Source organism: Balaenoptera acutorostrata, chromosome 19 (assembly GCF_949987535.1).
Source record: "Balaenoptera acutorostrata chromosome 19, mBalAcu1.1, whole genome shotgun sequence".
Classification (NCBI taxonomy): domain Eukaryota; kingdom Metazoa; phylum Chordata; class Mammalia; order Artiodactyla; family Balaenopteridae; genus Balaenoptera; species Balaenoptera acutorostrata.
In genome coordinates, this window is record NC_080082.1 from 4541713 (window position 1) to 4569515 (window position 27803).

At 49.7% G+C, this 27803-nt stretch overlaps 1 protein-coding gene across 1 annotated transcript in view; it reads left to right on the plus strand.

Annotated features, from left to right (window-relative positions):
- The first annotated feature begins 3233 nt into the window (after positions 1-3233).
- The window catches only part of COTL1 (coactosin like F-actin binding protein 1), a 45804-nt gene continuing 21234 nt past the window's right edge, over positions 3234-27803 (plus strand). The window contains exons 1-2 of the mRNA XM_007172594.2: positions 3234-3501; positions 3764-3846. Coding sequence (XP_007172656.1) covers positions 3425-3501; positions 3764-3846 — 160 coding nt within the window. The 5' untranslated portion in view covers positions 3234-3424. The remainder of the gene's footprint in view (positions 3502-3763; positions 3847-27803) is intronic.

Genomic DNA, 27803 nt, shown 5'->3' on the forward strand with positions numbered 1-27803 from the left:
AGTGGGTTTGTGACCCCCCCCCTTGGACACATAATAGGCCCACTGTCAGGAATGAATGAATGAATGAGTAAATCAATGAATGAATTTATACACTCCCCCAGTTCTTGACATAGTAGCTAGCATATAATAAGTGCCAAATATTTTGATTTGATTTCTCTTCTAAAGAAACATGAGTTGAATTAGATTGCTTTCTTTATTGTACGCATCCTGATTTAAACAAATATTCACACACCGCATTTATTTCTGGTGTACACTGTATTTTTGTGCCTTAGCTGGGCACGTGGACCTCAGGCTGCTCAAAATTAGGATTCGCCTCAAAACCAACCCTTTACACTTTCAGTCCAGTAGAGGGCAACAGCAACTTGGAATAGGAGAAACACAGTTAAGGCACCCCCCCCAGGATCCCTGAACCATAGAATCAAATCCAGGATGGAAGTCACCTTGTTGTTGTTATTTAATATTCTTACTAGGTAATGTATTCATGGGTTTAAAAATAGAAGAGAAGAGAAGAGAAGAAAATAGAAGTAAAATGGTATATGATGAAATCTCCTTCCCTTCCCTTTTCCCCTTGTGTCTGGCTTCCTACCTCACGTCCACCTCAGGTACAACTGTTATTTTTCTCTTGTATGCTCTTCCAGAGGTGTTTATGCACATGTAAACAGATACAAATATCTCTGTAAACCCTCCCCACACTTTACCCAAAGGTAGCAACACAAAAAGGTGTCTTGAACATACTGTTCTATACCTTGTTTTGTTCGATCGTGAAGTAGATTGTAGAACTATCCATAGCAGTACATAGAGAGAAGGCCCCCTACTCTCTCTGTCTTTCCAACTGCAGACTTCTCCACGGCACAGCTTTATCATCATTTATTCAGTGGGGGGCTTCTGCTGCCAGAAACAAAGCTCAGTGAATAACCTTGACTATATTTTGCACACACTTGAGTATGTCTACGGCAGTGGCCATTGGCTCCAGCTGCACATGAGAATGACGAAGGGGGCTTTTAAAAATCCCACCCCCCAAGCCATACCTCAGATCAACTACATCAGAATCCCTGAGCATGGGACCAGGGCACACAGGGAGCCCTATGTGCTGTTGACATCTAGGGGAAATTGACTGGTCGAGAGCACATAGATTTCTAAATTTGCTAGATATTGACAAATGGCTTCCATGGCTGCTTCTACCAACTTGCACTCTCACCGGCTTGTATGAGAGGCCTGGGGGTTCACAGCCTCACTAACAAAGCATGCTTGTCAAACTTTGCTTTTTGCTAACCTGCTCTTTTTTTTTTTTAAGATATCGCAGTTTCGCTTTAATTGGCATTTTTCTTATTAGGGCTTGAGATTGAACATCTTCTCATGTGTTTAAGAGCCTTCTGTTCTGTCTGGTCATATCCTGTGCCCACTTTTATTTTCTCTCTCTCTCTCTCTTTTTTTTTTTTGGCCGTGCCACATGCCTTGCGGGATCTTAGTTCCCTGACCAGGGATTGAACCCGGGCCCCACGCAGTGGAGACAGAGAGTCCTAACCACCGGACCACCAGGGAATTCCCTCTTTTCTCTTTTTTAGGTTGGTTTCTCTACATGTCAGCAAGACAAATTCTTTGTGATTTGAGTTGCAAATACTTTCTACTGCCTTGTCTTTTGTTTTTTCCCCTTGAAGAAGACTTTTTACATATTTGAATGTATCCATCTTTTGTTATGGCTTCTGTATTTTGAGTCATGGTTAGAAAGACCTTTCTCATTCCAGTCTTATAAAGGAAGCTTCCCATGTTTTCTTCTGGCACTTTTGTGGTTTCCTTAATTTACAGGCAAATCTTTGATCCTTTTGGCATTTACCCTGATCTGTCCTGTGAGGTATGTATCCATCTTTGTTTTTCTTTCTAATGGCCGATTGTCCCATTACCTTTATCAAGAAGTAAGGTAGGAGCTGCATCAAACTGGAATTTCTTTGTCTTTGTCTTTATAGCAACATCAGCTCCTACTTTCCTGTAAATGTGGTCCCCTCCACCCCCTCCCCCCATTTACCTGTTCAATGCTTGCTTGATTGACTTTTGTTTGTTTGCCATTGAGAATTGAGAATTTTATTACTAATCGGACATTGTTCCTGACTTTTGGGGTTTCTATTTAGGATTTATTTTAGTTAATAACCAACAACGATGACCTTTTGTTGAATGTCTAATATATCTGTTTACAAGTATCGATTCCGTTAATCATAAAGCAAACCTATGGTGTCAGTACTATTATTATTCCATTGGAGGAAAGTAATCAGAGAGTTTTTCAGGCTTGTCCAAGGGCCCACAGTTAAAAAGAGGCAGCGCTAGATGCAATGCAAGAGCCGGGTCTCTGGGGTCTGGGCTTTTTACTTGCCTTGACCCTGTAACTCGTCTTTGTGGAATGATTGCAGGAGGGAATCATTGCAGGAGGGAATGAATGAGTGAGTCAGTGAGGGCAGAAAGAAGACAGAATGAGTCAGCTCCTGCCCTCGGAGGAACCCAAAGGGGGAGATAAGATGTGAATGCAAATAACCGGAACACAAAGTAAACAGTGATCCCACCAGCATTTTGGAAGCAGTCCAGTTTCTATTCCCTCCTATTTAAAAATGCTTAATTCTTTCCAATTCCTCCCTACCTAGAAACCAGGGAGCCATACACTGGGGCACGGGCAGTCTCCTTGGGTTTGATGCATTAAGTCACCCACTTGGAGGTCCCCTGTGGAGCCCTGCAGCCTGGTGGGGGGGGAAGGGAGGGAGGGAGATAGAGGGAGGGGGATAGAGGGGAGGTGGGTATAGGTAGGAGGGAGGGGGGTTAGGGAAGTGGGAGGAGCAAGGAGGAGGAGGGGAGGCAAGGGAGAAAATGAGAAGACAGGCTCAAGGAGGGAGGACGCAGAAGGAGAAGAGAAGAGAGGGAAAGGAGAAAGAGGGCTTGGGGAGGAGGAAATGGGGGGAGGAGCTGGGGGAGTGGGAGAAGGAGGAAAGGGCTGGGGGATAGAGGAGAAGAGGGGGTAGGGAGAAGAAGAGGAGGAGGAGGAAGGAGGAGGAGGGGGGAAAAAAGTCCCCTCCTCCAGCCCCCACCGCAGAGTTGCGCAACTCACTCGGGCTGGGATTGGTCGCTGCCACGTAAAGACGCCCCGCCCTCTATGCCCTACGACCAATAGCGAGAGGAGGCGGGGCGGGATGCGTCCTGGGAGACCAATGGCCGGAGGGGGGCGGGGCGGCGCGGCCTGGGTCTGGCGCGCGCTCCCGGCGCCCTCGGAGCCAGAGCAGCGCTCGGAGCTCAGAGCTCGCTTTCCCTCGCCGCTGTCGTCGCCGCTGCCCGCCGGCCCGCCCTTGGCGCGTCCCCGCCCCGCTCTGCTCCGATCCCTGCAGCCGTCCCGGAGCGCGCTTACCTGTCGCTGCGAACACAGTATCCCCGTTGCGGCACCGCGGCGATGGCCACCAAGATCGACAAAGAGGCTTGCCGGACGGCGTACAACCTGGTGCGCGACGACGGCTCGGCCGTCATCTGGTGAGGAACTTTCCTTTGCTCTCCACGCCCCGCTCCCCGAGCTCGCAAGGGGCCTGGTGCACTGAGCGGTCTTCCAGACCGGACGGATTAAGGGTCATCCCGTGCTGTCTTCCCGTAGCCTTAACCCAGGACGGCGTGGAAAGCCAGCGCCGGCTTCTCCCTAGCCAGAGCATCTTTTAGATTGTCCTGCTGGAAGCTCGGCACTATGCAGCTACCAACGCTGATGTGTGTGTGTGTGTTTTTCTCTTCTCCCAATCCAAAGGGTGACTTTTAAATATGACGGCTCCACCATCGTCCCCGGCGAGCAGGGAGCGGAATATCAGGACTTCATCCAACAGTGCACAGGTAGGGAGACGCGCCATCTGGGGGAGTTCCCCGTCTTTTGGGATATTGTCAGTGCCGGGGAGGGGCGGCAGAGGCCAAACCGGGCGGAGCCTGTGGCCACCCTGGGCGCCTCTGACACTGTAGGAACCAGATTTGAGCGTTCTAAAGCCTCACAAAGCCTTCTCCCCTCTGGGCATCCAGAGCGATCAGAGGCGACCGCCTGGCTTCCTCTCTCCCAAGGTAACCTTTCCAGGCACGGCAGCTCCTTTGCCTCCTGCGGGTCGTTAGTTTTCCACCGTCAGCTGCCGCGGTTCCAAACTCCTGGTCCAGCCCTCCCCGCTTTCCCCTTCCACCGGTCAGTGAGACCCAATAAAAACAATCCTGGTGCTTATTGCAGGAGCTAGAAACGGTCAGCTTCACCCACCCCCCCTTCTCCCACAATCATTGTCCGTGTGCTGGTGATATGATTTTATTTGTAGACTACAGAACCAGATATGAAAGGGTGCCCACCGTAGGATCCCATTTATATGAAATGATAGAAAAGGCAAAGCTAATCTGTGGTGTGAAAAGCCAGAAGAATGCTCATATTTGCGGGTAGATAGCCACTGATGGGGGGCGGGAGGGGCACCCGGAAGGCGGTGTAGGGTCGGGTGGGGTTGGAAATGTATTTTGATCTGCGAGGCGGTTAAACAGGTTTGTACATATGTAAGAAATCTTTCAAGCAGAATCCTTAGGATTTGTAAACTTTGTGCCCTTCCTGCTGTGTGTTGAACCATTAGGAGGAAAGAACGCATGCAGGTAGAACCACAATCCCCCATCCCCACCCCATAGAAGCAAAAGGCCCAGCATCATTGGTAATAGGGCCTTTTAAAGCTGAGATTGGAGAATGGACTCTTTTCCAGGCTGTGGTCTCTAGCTTGGAAACAGATATATTCCGACACAGGCAGTGCAGCCTGGAGGTTAGGGTGGGGACTCAGTCAGCAAGGTGGGTTGGAATCCCCGCATGGCCACCCTCTAGCTGTGTGGTTTGGGTGGGGCAAGTTACTTAACCTCTCGGGGCCTTGGTTTCCTCACCTGTAATCTTAGAGGGCTGTTGTGAGGACTGGTGAGTCAGTGACTGTGCAAACGACATGGTCATTTGTGAAATAAATATAAAGTACTCATCGTGCCCAGGATCATGCGACGGCCCCTTTCCTTTATTCAAATGATATTTCGCATTTACTCTACTTAAAAGAATATTTATAAAGTGTCTGCTATGGGCTGGGTGGTACTGAGGTGTTTTTTTTTTTTAAATCTTCTTTCAACTAGAACGTCTTCCTAAGAGCTGCCTCTAGACGTTCACTCACTGCTTCTGGAAAGGATTGTTTAAAATATCAGATGTGCGAAGTACTTTCACAACTCACACCTAATGAGGTGCACGGGGCCCCTTGTGGAGAGCTGGTGGGGCCTGGGTTCCAATCCTGGCGGAGGACCCCAGTCTCTCAACCACCTCTATCCTTCCGCCACCACGATGACTGATTTTACAAGTGGAGTAAGTGCAGACTCCTGGCCTTCCCCCCATTTGGGAGGTTCAGCAGTATTTTTTGCCTTGCTGGCTCTGAGGCTTTCTCATAGGCCGGCTTCTTTCCTCTCTGGACGGTAAGGTAGCAGTTTCCTCCTGCAGGCCATCCATCACCCCACCCCCCATCAGACTGGGGTCTCCCCCACCCCCTGCCTCTGAAGCTATTGTTCTCTCCATCGAGTGGGAGAAGGTGACCCCCGGAAGAAAGAGCATCCTGTGAGTAGGTTCCGAACAGATGCTCCTGGCCATCGGGCGAGGCTGTGGTCAGAGAACACTTCCTCCCTCCCTGGGGCTTTGTGGTTTGCTAGTCAGACCCTTCCCCCAATGACAGGAATGGGAGTGGGGAGGGCCTGGTGGGAGAACTAAAAATGCTTTCCCTGCTGCTTGTTGATCTCATGAATGGGCTGTGGGATCCGAAGGCTCCGTCTGCTTTGGCTGGAAGTCCGCCTTCCTTCCCCAGCCATCTGTTGGACAAATGTATAGGCGAGTTATGGTTGCCGTGTCTGCTCTTGTTTGTGTTAGAAAAAGCTGGTTCCATCCCACTGCCGTGTCCTCATAACCCAGTGACCAAGGATTCAGAACGCTGAGTAGTAACTTTCTATACACAAGTCACTACACTGGACATGCCTTGTCTCCGTTACTGAGCTTGCTTCCCTTCCATAGGTGAGGAAACCAAGACCCAGAGAGGTTAAGTGACTTGTCAGAGATCACACAGCAAGGTCGTGGCAGAGCTGGGACTTGAACCCGGGCAGGCTGGCTCCGAGGTCTGTGCTCTTGGCCCCTTCTTGCTGAGGAAGTGGTTTAGGGTCTCATTTCTAAGCCATGAAGCTTCTTCAGTGATACAGCAGGTTCTGGTCAGGGCTTGTGGGGTTGTTTGCAGGTTACAAAAGACACATTTGCCTATTCGTGTGATGCAGGGAGGCTTCTTGGTGGCCCTCATCCCCAGCCAGGTGTCCTGACAGGCCTGAGGCTCCTGTGCTCTGCAGACAGGCTCCCGCTCTGGTCCAGCCTTCCTATTTCCAAACCTCTCACGAGGTCACAGCAGACCTGGGAGCCTGAAAACAGCACCTGGTCTCTCCTCCATCTGCACTGTGGGGAGGGGAGGAGGGGGTGGAGGGTCCCCCCCCCACCGCCCCGGGCTCTCTGTCCTCCCTGACAACCCCTCCTTGGGCATCCTCTGTCTGAAACACCCTCCTTCACCCCTCCTGTGCCCTCTGGCTACTGTCTTCCTTCTCCTGTCCTTCCCCCAGGTTTTCCAGAATGGAATCTGCCCGTCCAGCCTCTCCCTGTCACCTCTCCTCAGCCCGCAGGCTGGCCTGTCCTTGTCTGCAGGAGCTGCTTTCTCAAGGTCGTGGATCTGGAAGGTCGCTGGGCCCTCGTCCTCCTGTTTCTTTCTGCCAGCAGGATTTGGAGCCCTCTGTGCCCCGCACTGGCTCTTCTGGCGCTGGACTCACCTGGCCCCCTTCCTTCTGTGCTAAGTGCTCCATCACCGCCTCTGCTCTTGCTTCTTGCCCCAAACTTCAGTCCATGTGGGATGGTGGGAGATCTGTCAGGGGCGGTGAGAGAAGCCCAGTGCAGTTAGCTTAAGCAAAAAAAAAAAAAATCAGTGTAGCTTCCACGGTTGGAAAGTCCAGGCCAAGTACTAGCTGCAGGTAAGGCTGCCCACCCTCAACCTCCCCTCTTCCTGCTCCTAGCTCTGTCTTCCTCCTTTATTGCCCTTCTTGGGGGCAGGAGGGCAGGTTCTCCCTGAGCAGTGATACAGATGGCCACTAACCATCCCAGCTTCCAGGCTGCGGGCAAAGCCATCCTGATGGGGATAGACAGACTCTTAGCCACCGATTTCAATGGAAGTCTCCAGACTGACAGACGCTGTTTGGCCTGGCTGGGTTCATGTGTCCGTTGTGAACCAATCACCGCCATTGGTCTGGCTGGCTAGACCTGGATCAGTGCCCACCGCTGGAGTGGGGGAGGGGCAGGCCCACCCAAACCAGGAGACAGAGTGGGGGAGGGTGGTTTCCTAAGGGAAGAGTGGGGGGGGGCATGTTGCTTCCAGAAAAGGGGCAAACCCAAAACAGGTCCATGGCCCCCCTTTATTGCAACAGTCCCTCAGCCCTTGTTCTTTCTTGTCCTATATCCATTCTACCCGACCCCAACCCCTCACTGGGAGTAACTCTTCCTAAAGAACGGCTCTAATCAAGTTTCTCCTCTGCTTATTAACCATCTATGGCTCCCATCTGCCCATTGCATTTACAGGCTGCCTGCTTGCCATTCCAGTCTGTTGGTCCCCACCCACATCTCCGGCCCAATAGCTCCCCACACCCTTCTTTGTGCACCTGTGGCCTGACCCTGTGTAATACTCCCAGCCTGCAGGCCAGTGATTTTGGAGGTTCCCTCCGGGTAGAATTCCTCTCCCCTGTATCTGTCCATCTGGGATTGAGCCGGCAAACCAGTCTAGTGCAATCCCTTCTGTATTTCAACAGCCGGAACCCTGGGGAATCAGAAAAGCTCTAGATTCACATCCCAACTCTGCCCCTTGCTGTGTGGCCTTGGGCAAGGACATCCCTTTCTCTGTGCCACGGTTTTCTGCTCTGTAAAATGCGGGTCCTGATGGTGACTGGGAGGGTTAACTGAAATAATATGTCTAGAAGGAGCGTCCAGCCCCTCCCTGATGCTTTAGTTACTGTTACTTTTTATGTCATTACTTTTCATCTCCTAGCGCTTAGGATGACAGTGTACTTTCTGCTCTGAAGCTTTCAGTGCATGCCCCAGCTCAGCACACAGTAGGCACTCACCTCTGGGTTTGCCCGTGAGAGGCGCTCAACCCCAGGCTGGCACGCAGTAGGCCCCACGTGGGCATGCGTGAGACCTTTAGCCTGGGCCTGCATGCAGTAGGTGCTCAGTACATGGTAAGAGGTGGTTAGCTCAGTGGTTAGAGGGCTGGGCTGCTTCAGACGTCCTGGGTTCAAATACTTGCCAGTCATGTGATCCGGAGCAGGTGAGTTCATTTGCTCCTTCTTTTGCTATAATGTGGTCATTAGGAGGATTAAGGAAGCAGGTCCACGGTGCCAAGGATGCAGTAAGTGCTCCGTAAATGATAATCACGGTGACTGTCACCTTATTGGTGGATTTAATTGTTGTGGAAGTAACGTATGTGGTCTGAGAGCACCAGAGAGATGGGAGGGGGAAGAGATGATGGGGAGGGAATGGGTAGCGAGCTGTGCTGGAGGGTCTTTGGTTGCCCCAACAGAGCCCCGGGGAGTGGGGAGGAGCCAGGGCTCAGCTGGCAAAGGAGAAAGGAGCTGTTTGGCAGACTGACTGGTCACGTGATCTCTCTGATCTCAGCATAAGGGCTTACAGATCACGTGTGTGTGTGTTGGGGCAATGGCTCGGGCTGTCTATGAAATCATGTCTTGTTTCTGTACCTTACAAGTAATACACGTCCTTTGCAGGATACTCAGAAAGCAAGACTAAGCAGAAAGAAGAGAATAAAAACCAGATATAGTTCAGATATAGTTTAACGCTCAGAAATTTGTTCATTCATTCGTTTGTTTCCTCTTTCCTTCCTCCAAGGTATACGAGCGGCTACTCTGTAGGGTACTGTTCTAGGCACTGAGGATAAATATAGAAGCAGAGAAAGCCCCTGTCCTCGTGAAGCTGATGTTTTATTGTCATCGCCCAGCCTTTAAAGTGGCTCCAGAATGTTCTCTCATATAAATGTAGCATTGTTTAATAGGTCTTTTATTGATGGACCCCAAAATACTCTGTTGCAAGCAGTTTTATTTTAGAAAGAATCCAGTCACCTGGGAATGAATCCAGTTTTCTGTTGGTGCAGATTTTAGAGCTGATCAGTTACAAGCATGGATGTTGGAGCCAGGGTGTCTTGCCTTGACTTGTAGCCTTGCTGCGCTGTGTGACCTTGGTCAAGTCTCCCAGATTCTCTGTTTCCTCTTCTGTAAGATGGGGATAGTAATTGCACATGGTGTACAGGGTTGTTGTGAAGGTAAATTGACATGATACACATAAAGCTTGTAGGGCAATGCCTGGTATAGAGTGGCGGCTCAATAAATGTGGTTACTGTTAATGTAGCACTTTGGAAGGTGGTCTGTCTGGGTGCAGATGATATTCCCATGATGCTCTGGTGAGTCTGGAGTGTTCAGCTCAAACATCACTCACAGAGAGATGTGGGGTTGCATGTTTTTGTCTGTCCAGCATCCCATCCTTTGGAGGAACTTCTCCCTGTCATTTTATAATAATCCTGCTCAGCCAATGTAGTTCCAGTGGGGCTGACTCTGCCTCTCCCCACTGGGAGGGCACATGACCCAGATCTGGCCAATCAGAGTAAGCCATTAACTGTTAACAAGTCTGTTAACTGATTGGTTCAGGGTTGGGCCCAGGTGACTCAAGTCAAACCAATCCGCTCCATCCCTTAGACTTTGGGTCCCTTTATCTTTCTCTGGGATTAAGACCTGTCAGCACATTGAAGGCTTGGGGCTTGCAGCACCCATCAACCATTTGGAGAGGGAACCTGAGAACTCAGGTATAGAGCCAAAGATGGAGGATGGAGAACAGATGACATGGCTTAAACTCCTGGATCCAGCCATGCCTGAAGCTCTCTCCCGGCTGTTTGCTTTCATGAGCCAATTAATTTTTTTTTTTTTTCCTTAAGGCAGCTTGGGTGGGTTCTTTCTCATTTCCCTCTAAAAGAGTCCTGGTCATAGCACCCAGGGTAGATGGCTGGGACAGGCTAAGAGAGGAGAATCCAGGTTGGGCAAGGAATTCAAAACCTCTCATGTGAGAACTGACTGAGGAAATGGGGCATATTTCACTTGGAGAGACACCTCAGGGAGACAGGAGTGTTGTCTTCAGATGTTTGAGGAGCTGCCCTGTGGAAGGTGTGGACTTCTTCAGTGTTCCTACCCTCATCCCAACCCCATGTGGTAGAGCACCAAACAGTAGAAATTTCAGGGACAGATTTTGGGTTTGCCTGAGGAAGAACTGGCCTCAAGTTAGAATGGGCTGTCACTGGAGGTAGTAAGACCCCCATCATGGGAGGTATGTTAGGGGAGACTGCCCGACCCCTTGGCATAGATATTTAAGAAAGAGGCCCTTCTTGACCATGCATTCTCCTTCTCTCTCACAGCCCCCTTCTCTAGTCTGCTCTGCTCCCGAAAAGAGTGACAAAATGCATTAGCATAGGTATAGGTAATGCCCCTCTGGGATGGGATCAGCCCTACCAGGAACTGAGTGTGGCAGTGGGATGGTTCCTAAGGAAAACAGGGGTGTCTTTATTGTTAAAGAAAAAAGCCATTCATTCTAACTCTTGTTAAAGAACAGTAAGGCAGGCTTTGTTCAGGGGGCTGTTGTGGTAGGTGTAGGGACCCCTACAGGGGAGACAGATCAGGTCCAACTCTGAATACAACCAGGAAAAGTGGGAATTTATAGTCAAGGAGCAAGGTGGGGATCCGTGGATAGAAAGTTACCAAGAAGTAGAGTCAGGGATGAGAGGGGATTCTGGCTGAACTGACCTAACGGGATACTTGCTGAAGGCAGGCCAGTGATCCGACATCACCGGGGGAGGGTGGGGATGAGGAGCCCAATTAGATATCGAGGGTGATCAGATATGGAGGATGGGGGATTCTGGCTCAACTGACTTGGCAGGATCCTTGCTAAAATCGGATAAGGCAGGGCTGAACACAGAAGTCCAGAAGTTGAGACCTAGTCGAAAAAGAGCTCAGAAGAGCCTGGTTAGAGTTTAGTCAAGGAGAGAATCTTTGCTGTCCCTGCAAGAGGGATGGGACGGGAAAGAGACAAATACACTTGCTGCCCATGGCCTCTGCCTGTGCACCTGTACGACACACGTACAAGTGGCGGTCTGTGTATTTTGCTCTTCTACATGTGGATTTTTTTCCCCTAGCTTCGCTCAAATTTAGAAATCGGAGTGAGAAGGGAAGAAGAGAAATTGTCTAGTGATTCTAAGGCAATATGAGGTCAGAAGGAGGCTGTAAATCTGTGACAGTGCTTTGGACATTGTTAAGTGCTGAATAGTCTGTTCCTCAGTATTCAACGAACGTTGATTGAAACATTGTTTCTGTTGCTCCAGAAACAATGTTGGGTGATGGGTCTTAAGTGGCACCTGAAGGGCTATTGAGACATTACCTCACAGTTTTCTGCAAAATTCACTCTCCCACTGCCTTCTTGGCCCACACATCTGTTGCTGGGAGGTCCTGAGCTGCATTGTGTGGCTTCTTTGTGTCATGAGATGCGTGGGCTTTGTGACAGCTCTTCTGGGTGATATTTGTGCTTGCTTTGGAGTTTGTGGCCCCATCTCCCATGGAGAAGGTTGCTAGATGTCCCTTTTCCTGGTAAGTAGGGTGTCTATGGTTCAGCAAAAGTGTTCAGTTAGTTGAAATGAATTGAGTTTCTGCTCCTTGAAAATCTTTAGATGTTAATGCAAACTTTTTGAAAGTATTGCTTGTGGATCGTATAGATGTTATATCTATGTCCTCATCTCCCATCCTTTTTTTACCTCGTTACATCCTGGCATCCCCCCCATAGCCAGAGCTTGGCACCCCGTGCACAGGTCCTTGGTCACCTTCTGGTGGCCAAATGTAGTGGCCGTTTCTTTGTCTTTTTTTAAATAAATTTATTTATTTTATTTATTTATTTTTGGCTGCATTGCGTCTTCGTTGCTGCACGCGGGCTTTCTCTAGTTGCGGCGAGCTGGGGCTACTCTTTGTTGCGGTGCGTGGGCTTCTCGTGGCGGTGGCTTCTCTTGTTGCGGAGCAGGGGCCCTAGGTGCGCGGGCTTCAGTAGTTGTGGCTCGCGGGCTCTAGAGCGCAGGCTCAGTAGTTGTGGCACACAGGCTTAGTTGCTCCGCGGCATGTGGGGTCTTCCTGGACCAGGGCTCGAACCCGTGTGCCCTGCGTTGGCAGGCGGATTCTTAACCACTGCACCACCAGGGAAGCCCCGTTTCTTTGTCTTTATTCCACTTTCCCTCCTTCCAGCCTTTGTCAGCGACCACTACTTACTGAAAAGGTAATTTTCCCTTTCTTCTGCTTCTGCCCTGCAAAGCTTGCCTAGTTCTCCTTTTCTGTCTCTCATCTCTTGCTCTCACTTCCTTCTGCTGGTTCTCCTTCCCTTTCGTGCCCCATAAGTGTGGGTGTTTTCTGGGGTCCACCCTTGGCCCTGGCTTTTCCTTCTCCGGGACATTTATTGAGTGCTTGCTGTAGGGAAGCCCTTTGCTGAGTGCTGAGTTGACCCTTTCCCGACCCTGGCGAATTTGCCGTCCAGGCGGGGATGGGGATGGGAGGGGGACTTTTCTCTCCGTTTAACAACCTTTTGTAGTTTTTGCCCGTAAGGTCCAAACGCTTAGAGATGACATGGAATGTCGTTTAGGATCGGATGCTCGCCAGCTCACCCCACTCATGCACATTCCCAACACATGATTCTGACCCCATGGATGCCAAATGCCCCACACTGTGTGGGCGCTTTGCATGTATTACCTCATCTATTATAATTTTTCTTATCCATGAGGGGTGTGTGTGTAATAAGTACAATGGACCAGAGTAGGAGTCAGCCCCATTTTACTGATAAGGAATCTGATGGTTTCCTTGGAGACTCAAAAGTCACTTGCTTGGTAGACTCACAGATATAGAGAACAAACTAGTGGTTACCAGTGGTGGGGGGGGAGGGGCAAGTTAAGGGTAGGGGGAAAAAAGGGTTATTATGGGATTATAGGAAATCATGTGTATGAAACTTTTGAAAATTGTAAAGCACTATGGAGCTTAAAGAATGTTTCACCCCATAAACAAAAATGTTTTAAAAAGTCACTTGCTTGAGATGGCACAGTAGGTAGAAAAATTGGACTTTGAACCCAGATCTGTGTCCGAGGCTCCCAGCCTTTCCCCTGCACTGTGCTGCCCTGCCTCCCCCTTCCTTGGGACTTGTGCACAGTCTTCCCTCTTCCGGCCCTGTCCTCGTCCGTTTTGCTTTCCTGGAGGACTTCTATACATCCGTCAAGGCCCAGTGTAAATATCCCCTCCACTCAGATGCCCTCCTTGCCTTTGTGATGCTCATCACATTCTGCGGTGGTTACATGTGCGTCTGTTTCTTCAATTCCATGGCGAGATCCTGGAAAGGGAGACTTTGTCTCTCTGGCGGTGGTATCCTCAGTGGAGCATCTCCACCCCTCATGGTTACCTGGTTCCAATCTCTCTTTTTATTTATTTATTTATTCATTTATTTTTAACATCTTTATTGGAGTATAATTGCTTTACAAGGGTGTGTTAGTTTCTGCTTTATAACAAAGTGAATCAGCTATACATTACATATATCCCCGTATCTCTTCCCTCTTGCGTCTCTCTCCCTCCCACCCTCCCTATCCTACCCCTCTAGGTGGTCACAAAGCACCGAGCTGATCTCCCTGTGCTATGTGGCTGCTTCCCACTAGCTATCTATTTTACATTTAGTAGTGTATATATCTCCATGCCACTCTTTCACTTTGTCCCAGCTTACCCTTCCCCCTCCCCGTGTCCTCAAGTCCATTCTCTAGTAGGTCTGCGTCTTTATTCCAGTCTTGCCCCTAGGTTCTTCATGACCATTTTTTTTTTTTTTTTTTTTAGATTTCATATATATGTGTTAGCATACGGTATTTGTGTTTCTCTTTCTGACTTACTTCACTCTGTATGACAGACTCTAGGTCCATCCACCTCACTACAGATAACTCAGTTTCGTTCCCTTTTATGGCTGAGTAATATTCCATTGTATATATGTGCCACATCTTCTTTATCCATTCATCTGTCGATGGACACTCAGGCTGCTTCCATATCCTGGCTATTATAAATAGAGCTGCAGTGAACATTGTGGTACATGACACTTTTTGAATTATGGTTTTCTCAGGGTATATGCCCAGTACTGGGATTGCTGGGTCATATGGTAGTTCTATTTTCAGTTTTTTAAGGAACCTCCATACTGTTCTCCACAGTGGCTGTATCAATTTACATTCCCACCAACAGTGCAAGAGGGTTCCCTTTTCTCCACACCCTCTCTAGCATTTATTGTTTGTAGATTTTTTGATGATGGCCATTCTGACTGGTGTGAGATGATATCCCAATCTCTTTTTCACCAGTGGGTGTGTCACTCCCTTGTGTGGACCCAAGTCGTGGGCTGTAGCTCTTACTAACTCGCCAAGCTATATCCACATGACTGTTCATGTATCTGTTTGGTGTCTGACTCTCCAGCTAGAATCTGAGCTCCTGGGGGGCAGAAGCCTGCTCTGCCTGGTTCTCTGCTGTACCCTCAGCACCTGGAACAGCACCTGGCATTCTCCCCAGGTGGGTGTTGAATAGATGAATGAACACAGTCCCCTGAAATGCTTGAGAGCTGAGCTCACCCCTGGATGGCCCGCTCGTCCCTCTGCCAACATAACAGCCCAATGGCCCGTATGGAGGGCCTGCAGGTGCCGAGGCTCTGAAACCCTCACCTGCACTGGCCTCTGGCCCAGCTCCCTGCCCCGGAGCCCGTGCGTGGCTGCATTCCTCACCGACTTAATTTGATGCTCTCGGCTTTGCAGATTCCGCTCAGTGGCCTCTGCAGGGGCAGGTCCCCAGAGGCCTGTATGTGAAGGCAGGACTGTTAACCTCAGCATTTTGGGTTTTATTTCAGCAGTGCATTTGAAATTAACCTGCCTGACATCCTGTTTAATTCTGGACTTCGTTTCTGGTCATCTGTCTCATTTTTCCTCATGTATGTACTTAATCTTTTTTTTATCATCCGTGCATTTGTGTAAGCTTCCTTGCCAATAATAAGTAATAGTAATACTTCAAAAATAATGGTGAACACTGGGCTTTTATTGTGCTAGGAATTGTGCTGAGGTCATTGTATGAGTTTCCTGTGGCCGCCGTAACAGATGACCACAAACTTAGTGGTTTAAAACAACGTAATTTTCTCATCTTAGAGTTCTGGAGGGCAGAAGTGCAAAATCAACCTCACTGGGCTAACATCAAGGTGTGGGCCGGCTGTGTTCCTTCTGGAGGCTTGAAAGGAGAATGGATTTCCTGGCCTTTTCCAGCTTCTAGAGACGCCTGCATCCCTTGGCTCGTGGCCCCTTCCTCCACCTTCAAGGCTGGCAATGGCTGGTTGAGTCCTCACGATGCCATCTCTCTGATTCTTATGCCTCCCTCTCTTCCTTATTTGAGGACCCTTGTGATGACTTTGGGCCCACTCGGATCATCCGGGATAATCTCCCCATGCCGAGATCCTTAATTTAATCACACCCACAAAGTCCCCTTTGCCGTGTCAAGTCACAGAGTGAGTCACAGGTTCTGGAGATTAGGATGTGGACATCTTTAGGGGCCATTGTTTTGCCAGCCAGAGTCATCTAAACGTGATTTCATTTCATCGACACCGTGACCCCATGTCGTAGGCCCTGTTGTCATTCCCATTTCATAGACAGGAAAACTGAGGCTCAGAGCCATAAAGGCACTGGCCCGGGGTTGCACAGAGGCGGAGCTGTGTTCCTTACCCAGTGCCTGTGCTCCTGGCCACCATTCCTGACACCCTGCAGCACTTGCAGCTGAAATTCTTTTGAAACAAGGAGGGAAGACCAAGGGCGAGCTCTTTTCTTTTTTTTCCTCTCCCCCTCCCCCAGTTTTATTGTGAAATAATTGGCATGCACCACTGTATAAGTTTAAGGGGTACAGCATGATGGTTTGCTTTACATATATCATGAAATGATGACCGTAATAGGTTAACATCCACCATCTGATATAGATACAATAAAAAGAAAAGAAAAAAAATTTGTTTTTCTCCTTGTAATAAGAACTCTTAGGAGCTATCCTCTTAACAATTTTCCACAAGCTTTTTCTTGAATGCCAAGGTGCAGACCCGAGGCCTGTGCCTCTGGCTGGTGGTACATTTCTAAGAATACGCAGCTCAGAGGTACTTTTTCTGCCTTTATTCAAGTGAAAAAAACCTGTGATGGTCTCTGGGGAGCAACACTCCTTAATTCAAACGCCTCCATTCTTCCCAGGGAAGAATTCTGACTCTGCTACTTTTGACCGAAAGGATGGCCCTTGGAGGTCATCTGATCTGACCCGGAAGTAGTGTTCTTCCTCTTTTTTGGCTATAATTCTACCCTGGCTCTAGAATGGAGTGTACTGTTCATGGCTTGCAAATAAAGGAAGCTGCTGCCTTGGGCAGGCCGCAGGCCCCTCTGGGTCACACGCTGGGGCTTCTGAGGAGGAGTGAGAAGAGCCAGGCTCTGTGCAGCCCCTGTGTGAGCTCCCTGCCCAGCCAAGGAGGGCGCCTGTGTTCACTCCGGCGAGCTCTTGCAGCCCTGAGCTGGGACACCACTTGCTCTGTATTTTTGTGTTTGTGTTTGTTTTGTTTTGTTTTTAATTTTATTGAAGTACAGTTGATTTACATGACTTGCTCTGTTCTTATTATTTTTTTCTTTTTGGCTGCGTTGGGTCTTCGTTGCTGCGTGTGGGCTTTCTCTAGTTGTGGCGAGCGGGGGCTACTCTTCGTCGCGGTGCATGGGCTTATTGCAGTGGCTTCCCTTGTTGCGGAGCATGGGCTGTAGGCACGCGGGCTTCAGTAGTTGTGGCATGAGGGCTCAGTAGTTGTGGCTCGTGGGCTCTAGAGCGCAGGCTTAGTAGTTGTGGCGCACGGGCTTAGCTGCTCCGCGGCATGTGGGATCTTTCCGGACCAGGGCTTGAACCCGTGTCCCCTGCATTGGCAGGCGGATTCTTAACCCCTGTGCCACCAGGGAAGCCCTGGGCAAGGGATTTGAATCAACATTTCTCCAAAGGAGACATACACATGGCCAGTAAATACGTGAAAAGATGCTCGGCATCATTGTCATTAGGGAAATGCAAATCAACCCACAGTGAGGTACCACTTCACACGCACAAGGAGACTATGATAAAAGGTGTTGAGAGGACGCTGCGACTCAGAACCCTCATACACTGCTGGTGGGAAGGGAAACTGGTGCAGCCGCCGTGGGAAACGGTTCAGCAGTTCCTGAAAGGTTAAGCCTGGCTATTTCATGCCTTAGTATCTACCCGAGAGAGATGAAAACACACAAAAATTTGTACCTGAATGTTCACAGCAGCGTTGTTCACAATCCCAAAAGTGGAAACCACCCAAATGTCCACCAACTGATGAACGGATAGACAAAATGTGGTCCATCCATCCATGGAATGTTACTCAGTCATAAAAACAAATGAAGTACTAATTCATGCTGTGACATAGGTGAACCTTGAAAACATGGCGCTGAGTGAAACATTATGCTGAGAAGTCAGACTTGAAAGGCCACATGTTGTGTGATTCCATTTATTTCAAGTTTCCAGAAGAAGCAAATCCATGGAGATAGAAAGCAGATTAGTGGTTGCCAGGAGTGGTGACGGGGGACGAGGAGTGACTATTCATGGTCGTGGGGTCGCCTTTTCAGGTGATGAAAATGTTCTAAAATAGACAATGGTGATGGTTGCACAACCTTGTGGATGTACTAAAAACCAATGAATTGTACACTTGAAAGGGGTGAATTTTATGGTATGTAACTATCTCAGTTTTTAAAACGTAAAGAAGAAAGGGGGTGGGACTTCCCTGCTGGTCCAGTGGGTAAGACTCTGCACTCCCAATGCAGGGGGCCCGTGTTCCATCCCTGATCAGGGAACTAGAACCCGCATGCATGCCGCAACTAGGAGTCCACATGCCGCAATGAAAGATCCCACGTGCCGCAACTAAGACCCGGCGCAGAATAAATAAATAAATAAATAAATAAATAAATTTTTAAAGAAAAAAGAAAAGCAGAAACGGGGTGAGGGGCATGACAGAAATCCAGCAGGGTGGTGGCCGTGCGTGTGCAGGGAGGTGGGGTCAGAGGACTGATTTTGCCTGAACAGCATGTATTTTATTCCCGTGTCTTTCGTCCTACGACCTTGCAGAATTTCGCCTTGGGTCTTACTGTCCTTCCTTCCCACGTCCACATTTGTGGTTCTGCCTGCCACTTTCCCCTCCATGTCAGACCTGCTTTTCCCCACGGCCCCTTTCCCAACCCACGCGCCCCAGACACGCTGAGCCCCGCCCCTCGCGCTCCCACGTGGACTCGATCATCTCCCGGCTCTCATTTCCCGCTGCCTCCGTGTGCTCTGAAAAATAGTTACCCACATCCTTATCATCTTCACTGTCTGGCGTTTTTAGTGTCGCTGCCTCTGTGCCAGGTTCAGTTCTGAGCCTTTCCGCAATTCTGATGAGGATTGACAGTCAGACACAGCACCTGGACCCACGGCTGGGTTTTCATCTTCCAGTTCAGCGCCTGGCACCAAACTGGTGCCCAGGAGATGTTTCGTTGCCTGCAACTGTTGCATCGGACATGGGTACTTAAAGGAAAGCGGAAGGTCTGTCTTGGATGTTCATGTGCATTAGTAACTAAGAGAATCAATAAAAGAGTGAGTTGACACAGCTGTAAATGTGTGGGCGGACTCCAGGGCTGCGAGTGTCAACAGCTACGGGGATGAAAACCACTTGTGTGTCTGTCCCCGCCACTCGGGGGCTCTGAGGCAGCGACAGAGAACCTCCCCCCCACACCCAGCTCAGAACATTGGGGATCAGAGAGGGGATGCCAGTGAGCGCTGGTCACACAGCAGAGAGAGGCAGAGTGGGGACTTGAACCTGGGTTTCCTGGATCTCTGAGCTGCTGAGGGTTGGCGTTTGCTTTGCACCTCTGGGGCCCCGTGCTTGGTGATGTGAGCAGGGAAGGGAGAGAAGAACCCCCGCGTTATGCAGGCATTGCTAATCCTAGCAACACCATGTTCTTGGGCTGCCCTTCCCATGTGCTTTTATTTATAAGGCACATTTGTCCAGACCAGGCAATTGCTACCTGTCTGTCCACATCTGATTATTTCTGCTGGTCTCTTCATTAGAATCTACACCTTTAAAATCCAGGGATGGGATTGGTTTTATTCTTATAAGACAGCATCTCCCAGTGAAGTGACACAGCTGAGGATTGGGGACAAACCATGCTTCTGAGCTGCTAAAGAAGGTGGGCAGAGGCTCCTCATTTACTCAAGAAATGTTTATTGAGCGTGGACAGTGTGTCAGGCACCGTTGTGGGCACTGGAGATGTCATAGGGGACAGGATTCCTGTCCGCCTGGTGTAGGGATGAGCAGACTGCAGGAGCCCTCAAGGATGTCATTCTGAGCCTTTAAACTCTTGTTTTACACACAGTAATAATAAGCTATTTATATGCCCCTCTAGCCTGTGGCAAGTCAGAGATAGAGAGAGGGGCTGGTAGAGGAAGGCATTTTGAACTTGCCCACAGAAGCTGGTGCTTTTGTCTGTGGAGTTCTGTCAGAATCTATCCCTCAAGTTGTTAACATGGGCCCCCTTCTTCCTCATTACCCTGTTAGCTGGATGAACTCTAGGTCATCCTTCAAGACCCGGATCAAACATCACCTCCTCTGTGAAGGCTGCCCTGATCACCACCCCACAGGCAGAGTTAATTTCTTTCTTTCTTTGATGTTCCCGTATGACCTGTGATGCCTCGTGGCTATGGTGCTAAATAACTTCATTGTGTCCACACGCTTAGTTTTTCTTATTTGCCACGCTGGGTTGTGTATTTTTTGAGGGTTCATATTGTGTCTTATTCAGCAAAGTCTTTGAACTAAAAATTGTCAACAAGTGTTTGTCAGATGACTAGCTAACAGCGATGGAAGAAACGGCAAAACTATAAAAAGTGGACACGAGAATGCAGCGCCGTGCACACCGGGGCATGTGGTGCTCAGGCAATCAGACACCGAATGCTTCAGTGTCTTCGGAGTGTCTCATTGTCAATGCTGCAATTAGGTACTCAGAGCCTGCAGGACCCGGTTACAGCCACTGCTCTCTAAGTCAGAAGGTGAAGCCAGATGTAACACACTGACTTCCATTTAAGGAAGTAAAAGTAATCATTAAAAAAAAAAGTGGGGCTTCCCTGGTGGCGCAGTGGTTGGGAGTCTGCCTGCCAATGCGGGGGACATGGGTTCGGGCCCTGGTCTGGGAGGATCCCACATGCCACGGAGCAACTGGGCCCGTGAGCCACAACTACTGAGCCTATGCGTCTGGAGCCTGTGCCCCACAACAAGAGAGGCCACGACAGTGAAAGGCCCGCGCACCGCGATGAAGAGTGGCCCCCACTTGCCGCAACTAGAGAAAGCCCTCGCACAGAAATGAAGACCCAACACAGCCAAAAATAAAAAAATAAAATAAATAAATAAATAAATAAATCAAATAATAACTTCAAAAAAAGTAAGAAAAAATGAGTCACTCTGGTACCAAGCCTGAGATAATGTATTAAAAAAAAAAAAAAAAGTTATGGTGCTTTGTCACTGAGGGAAAACCTTTAGCTATCCTGATAATTTGGGTCTCCAGATCAGCCCATTCCCTGAGGGTTCTACCGAAGTAATCATCTTTCTTTTTCCTCTGGCTATTCTGTACTCCATTTTCTTGTGTTCTCTGTCAAACTAGGAAAGCTGGGTCATTCATTTCACGAAAACACAACGAGGAAGGAATCATTTGAGAAGTCTGCTACTTTGAGGAAGGGGTGGGACAAAGAATCAATGTGCATAGACAGTGTGATCTCACATGCAAGGGCTGTATACACATGCATGGAGCCCTTGTCCTCCGTGTCCGAGAGAGAGAGGACATTTAGCACTTCCAGGTCTTTGTCTGTCACTGCCTGGGCTCCCACATCAGCAGCTTGCTGGAAATGATGCACCTGTGGCTACCGTCCAGCTGTCCCTCTGCCCCAGGCGGCAGGATGTTTGAATTCTTTCCTGTTTCCTTTCATGCCCGCTCTAGGAAGCTTGCTTGGTGGAAGCTGACAGCTCAGCTTTTTGGCGTGTGGGTTGTTTTTTCCCTTACTGAACCTTGTTTGCATAACTTCTTAGGGAGTCTATATAAGGTAAGGGCAGCTTCAGCCCAGCTCTGGGGCAATTTCCTGCTGTCTCCTTCCCCCTTTCTTTTGTCTTGCTCTGAAGTTCAGTGTTGGATGGAAATTATGAATGGTTACTTCTCTCTCTCTCTTTTTTTCTTTCTGTTGACCAGTAGATATTTATTGCGTGCCTACTATGTGGCTGGTGCTGTGGTTTGTGCTGGGGATATGACAAGCATTGGACAGATATGAAAGCAGCTGAAGAGATCAAAGGACATGCACCCAAAGGTTGACTTAGGTGCCACTTAGGGAGTTTACTAGGGTTATTTCGGTGGTGAGGCTTTCTTTTTTCTCGCTTGTTCGTGTTCCTAATTATTCTACACCTAGTATGTGTTTTGTGTGTAATGAAAAAAATTGTTCAGAGAATTTGCAAAAGTGTGAGAAAACCTCACACTGCTTGACTCGTGGCAGATCCTCTGTCTCCTCTGGGTTTTGTCCTCCAGCCAGTGCCAGCTTTGGGAAAAGGCAGAGGGGCAGACAAGGGTCTTTTTTGGGAGAAGGCGGGGTCCCTGGATCAATGTGGATCTTGTGTCAGGGTCACCACCGTGGTGAGCATACTGGGTGTGACCAGTCAGAATCTGTCCCTCAATGATTCTGAGCCTCAGGAGATTTCAGGTGTGGGTGGGAGGGGTGGGAGAGGGCAGGGAGTCATTAAGAGCTTGGTGGGGATTATGTGCCGTTCATAGTTGTTGGGAAATTTATTAGAGCAGCTCATCCTGGTGGCCTTGGTGATTCCAGATAAATCTGACCCCCCTCTTTTCTTCACCACTCTTCCCATGCTCTCTGTGGTCATCTCTCCCTCTTTGTGCCGTCCTATTTCCTTCATATCCCCCCGCCTCCTGCCTTACCTCTACTCTCTTTTCCTAAGTCCCTCCCTCCTTTCTAGCCCTAGACTGGAGCTGGAGGAGAGAAGAGATGGGAGAAGGGGAGGGGCTGGTAAAAGCAGTTGATAGGAGAGAGAGAGGGAAATGCAGCGTTGAGAGGGGGATAGAGGAAGGCCAGGGGAGGAAGGGGCTGTAGAGTAGAGAACGCCTAGTGACCACTGCCGGCGTTTCTTTTTTTTTTCATTTTGGCTGTGTTGGGTCTTCATTGCTGCACGTGGGCTTTCTCTACTTACGGCGAGCGGGGGCTACTCTTCGTTGTGGTGTGCGGGCTTCTCATTGCGGTGGCTTCTCTTGTTGCGGAACACAGGCTCTAGGCACGTGGGCTCAGTAGTTGTGGCTCACGGGCTCCAGAGCTCAGGCCCAGTAGTTGTGGCTCATGGGCTCAGTAGTTGTGGTGCACGGGCTTAGTTGCTCTGCGGCATGTGGGATCTTCCCAGACGAGGGCTTGAACCCGTGTCTCCTGAATTGGCAGGTGGATTCTTAACCACTGTGCCACCAGGGAAGTCCACTGCTGACGTTTCTGAGCACAGTTCTGCCAGGCAATATCCCAAGAACTTTTCGTGCAATGACTTTATGCTGCAAATTAACTTACTTAGTCAGTGGAGGCAAGGAGCCTTGAAAAGAGGAACAGGACTTTGAACCAAGTGGGCCCTGCCTGGGGTCTCTAGGTCCTGAGGGGTCCTTAGGGCTGTGGGATTGACTGGCTCAGGAGCTGTTTCACACTGATAACCCATCCTTGGCCCGTGATGAGGCTTCACAGACCAACCAAAGGGTCAAGTTCTTTTGAGAGTGGAGTTTTATGAACGCCCTGTGAGGACCATCTCTTCATGAACAAGACTCTCACTGAGCGGGGGAGGGGAGGGTGTCCACAGTCCGGAATTGGAGCGAAGGTCAGAAGGCAGCGAGCGGTAGTGTTGATGGTCCTCGGGGTCGGGGCTCCCAACCTTGCTTTGTCATCGGTTGATGGCTCCCCTGAGATGGGGCTCTGTGTGGTTTTGTGATGCATTTGGGAATCCTTGTTAACGATGGCTTATGTCAGCAGACACAGAGGTCACAGAAAAACTCCCTATTACCAGTACCGTAGCTCAGCAGCTCTTTCTCTAAATACTGCTCTTCTGTCTTGGGCTGTGGGATTCGGGGGAAGGGGGAGACTCTGCGGGGACCGTCCCGCTGGTCTTTGATGGGGAGATGGTCAGGAAACCAGGCCTAGATGCCTCAAATTCTGTAAATTCTAGTGTTGAGAAGACACACCATACCGGAAGCTCCTTTACACGCTCAATTTCTTAAAATAAAAGGTGCGGGTGGGGAGGAAGTGGGTGGGGCTGAACTCTGGGCACTTCACCTTTTCTGCCTGTGAGACGTTTTGTCTCACTCCCTTTCCCGGCCACAGGAGAGTGGGTCCTCTGAGCTGAAAACCCCATCTTCTCTTCTCACCTCTTCCTCTAGGTCAGTGGTTCTCAGGCTTTGGAGGCACCAGAATGCCCCAGGGGCTCATTCAAACTCACTTCCCAAACCCTATTCCCAGAGTTTCTGAATTCACAGTCTAATGAGTTCCTGGGCCATGCTGTTGCTGCTGGTCTGAGCACCACACTTTGAGAACTGCTGCTCTAGATGTAATCAGAGAAAAGGAATGTCTGGCTTCTTATCACTTCACCTCTCTGAGCCTCAGTTTCTCCATCTGTGAAATGGGATCGTGAGTAATGCTGACCGGACAGAGAGGTTGGGATGGAAAAACGTGCAGCTACGTGTAAGTGCTTAGGACGGCGCCTAGCACGTAGTAAGTGCTTAGTAAACAGCCTCTGTCATCTTCAGGACCCTTGTTGGTCTTATCTGTGCCCCTTAGTGCTTGGCACTGTGGTTGACACACAGTAGGTCCTCAAGAAATACTCATAGGACGAGCGGCCACATGACTGTGTGTGCCTAGGAGGGCCCCTACTTTGAAACCGAGCAAAGTGAGCGTAAGTTTGGCAGATACAGAAAGCCAGCAGAGAGGCTGGAAGGCAAAGAGGCTGTCCTGTTGGAGGGATTTTTTTTTTTTTTTTTTTTGACTGCACTGTGCAGCTTGCGGGATCTTAGTTCCCCGACCAGGGATCGAATCTGGGCCCCCTGCATTGGGAGCATGGAGTCTTAACCACTGGAATGCCAGGGAAGTCCTCGAGGCTGTCCTGTTGGGTTTGGCAGTTAGGAGGCCACTGTGGACCTCGGAGGGCAGTTTCACCAGACAGATAGGGATAGAAAAATCGTCACCGTCCCCATCAGGCAAGCCTTTCACATCTCTTTCTTTTTCATTTAATCCTCACAACCAACTTGTGAGGTAGGTAGTTGACCCATTTTGCAGATGAGGAAACTGAGGCTTAGAGGCATTCAGGAATCTGGTCTCATCACAGAGCTGGTATGAAGAGGGGATGAGTTTCTAATGGATTCCGGAACTTGGACTCAACCTGGATGCTGTAGACCAGAATGTTGAGGCTGAACGGTCAAGGGAGCAGCAGGTGTAGATAGCTGTGCTGGGACCTCTCACAGAGGGAGCTCAGAGTGTGTGTCCCCTGGTATGAGTCCTGGGCCCGGGTGCCCCCACCAGGGTTGTCCAGGGCTGCACCTCAACTTTTCAACCTCAGACTGGAAAGATGTGCCTTTGGCCCATTGGGGACCAAGTGCCACCCCAGGGGTGACAGTGACCCCGAGTACCAACCTTCTTCCGGCCAGTTTTGCCATCCTAGTGTGTATGTGCCCACTCGTGCATTCACACACACACACACACACACACACGCACAAACATGCACACAGGCACACACACACACTCATATACGCATATCTGATGGGATCAAGCTCTGCCTTCCAGGTGATGCACCCGTGTGCACATCCGTGTTTGGTCTGCCCGGTTTGTTCAGAGGAAGGAAGTTAGCGACTAAATGAGAACTTCCTCCTGCATTGACTAGTTGGAGGTCAAATGGGCTTAGGACCTCCTTCAGGATGCGTGGGGGACAGAGATCTGTGTGGGCAGCTGTGAAAATGTCACTCAGACCAACAGGTTTTTCATCTCAGACTTCGAGCTGACTTTTCAGTGTCATGCCAGATCCCGAGTGGCAGACATTTGTAAGCAAAACGTGACTCTCGGATTTTCAAAACCGTCAGCAACCTTGTTGGCCAGACCATTGTCAGATAAGCACCAAACAGGCACCCAGGAAAGCAGTCTCTCCTGCCTTGATAATTTAAATGACATTGGCCTGCAGTTCTGGAAGGTCTTAAAAGCCAGGTTCCCTGTGTCTTTGGAGGTGGGCGTGAGACTGACTTATCGGACATCTGTCTTGTGCCAGGTCCTGGGCTGGTACTTGGGACACATGGTTTGTAACTTTCCCACTGAGTTTGGCCAGTGATGGGGCGGTTGGGATCCAAGTGTGGTCATGGGATCCCAAACGTCCAGGCTGACCAATGAGGAAAAGGGAAATAGAGTGGTTGCCATGGAAACAGACTGCGAGTTCTTTTGCTGGTGTTGTCTTAGCCTTAACAAGGCGCGAGGCATCTGAGGTGTGGCCCGCCTCCCCCTCAAGTCAAGACTGCAATTTAATTAAACACTTTGGAGCTGGTTCTCCTGTTCCTCCAATAACACTACTCGGAACAGCGTGCTGGCTTCCCAAAAGCGGCCTCGATGCTGGGAAAGTCCTGCACCAGCCGTGCGTGGCTGCGTGAATTTCAGTTCCTCAGCCCGGACAGCCTCATTTCCTGTGCTCACTTCCCACCCGCAGCTCTGCCTGGTATAGCTCAGGCTCTGGGGAGAAGGTTCTACCATGTCGGGCCAGCGTCCTATTTAACCCTCACGGCCAAGGAAGGAGGGAGGTATAAAATTACCCCGATTTGGAAACGTCCCGAGTGTCCATCAGTGGATGCGTGGATGAACAGAACACAATGCGGTCCATCCGTACAATGGAATATTATTCAGCCATAAAAGGAATGACGATCATGCTACCACGCGGATGGATCTTGCCAACATGTTGAGTGAGAGAAGCCAGACACAAAAGACCACACAGTGTAGGGTTTCATCTGTGAGAAATGTCCAGAACAGGCAAATCCAGAGACAGAAGACAGATTAGTGGTTGCTTAGGGCTGGGGGAAGGGGGGGTGGTGAGGAGTGACGGCTGGTGGGTAGGGGGTTCTTTTTGGGATGATGCAGATGTTCTGGAATTAGGTAATGGAAATGATTGCACAACATTTTGGATGTACTAAATGCCGCTGACTTCTATGCTTTAAAATAGTTAAAACGGTGAATTTTTGTGGTGTGACTTTTACCTCAATAAAGAAAAAAAAATGGGGAGAACCAAAAAAATCTCCCCATTTTACAGATGAGGCAGCGAGGCTCCGATGTTTGGGGATTGAGTCAGATTCCTCCGGGACTAAGAGATGGAGTTCACATCGTCTCCTGTCCTTAGACTTTTCCTTCCTCACTTCCCACGGCCAGCTGGTCACCAAGCCATGTCACTTTGGCCTGTGAAGTGTCCCTTACACTGGTCTGTCCTCACTGCCTGACCCCCGTGGTCAGGTCCCAGGATGGGCACACACCAGGCTCCCATGGCTGGGTGGGGTGGTTCCCTAAAGCAGGGGGGCTGGGCAGACACACCCGAGATGTCCTAGCCCTTGGCTTCAGGCTGGCTTTGTCCTTGGCATGTTACCTTGGGTACATCACACAACCTCCCAGCCTCATCTACCAAACGGTTGTTTGGATGTTGATGAGGGTGACAATGACGCCCCCCCGACCCCGCGGCCCACCTCCCAGCATCTTTATAAAGACCCAGTGAATACTGACCCGTAAACCGAAAGGTGCTATGCCAGCGTGAATGGCGATTATGATCTGTTTCCTTTAAGAAATGCCCGCATGTGGAGTTTGAGTCAGGAGTCCGTGGCCTGCCAGGGCTGTGTCTCAGCTCCCCCGGTCAGACAGCGTAGCTTGTTGTCAGGATGAGCTCGTGCTTTGAGGTACTCACCAGCCAGTGTAGACTGTGTCTGCATTACACCCAGAGGGCTGGTGGCCGTGGATCTTGGTGAGAACCTTTACTTCGTGTGGGATTCGGCATGGTGGCAGCCGGAGTGATTCTAGGAAGAAAGACACCTTGATTTAAAAAAAAAAAAAAAGCCTTGAAACCTCAAAGTGTGATCCTTTGACCAGCAGTGTCAGTATCACCTGGGAGCTAGTTAGGAACGCAGACCCCGGGGCCCTGTCCCAAACCTGCCGAATCAGAATCTGCATTTTAGCGAGATCCCAGGTGATTCAGATAGTGCTTGGGAAACACAGCTCGATGGGTCATTGGGTCGCTGAGAAACCCTAAAGCCAGCGACGAAAGGCCATTTGAGCGTATGAGCTGAATGGAGCGGTAGGTACAAGATGCATGACCCCAAACCAGCATCCCGTGTACCAGCCATCACGGGGGGCGGGGGGGGGGTTGGGGGAGGGTGGAATGAGATTTCACCGATAACTGCAACTGACATGTGAACTACTTAGGCATTCATCTGTGTAAGGATATGTGATGCCCTCAACAAAACGTACAGGATTTTGGTGGAAAACAC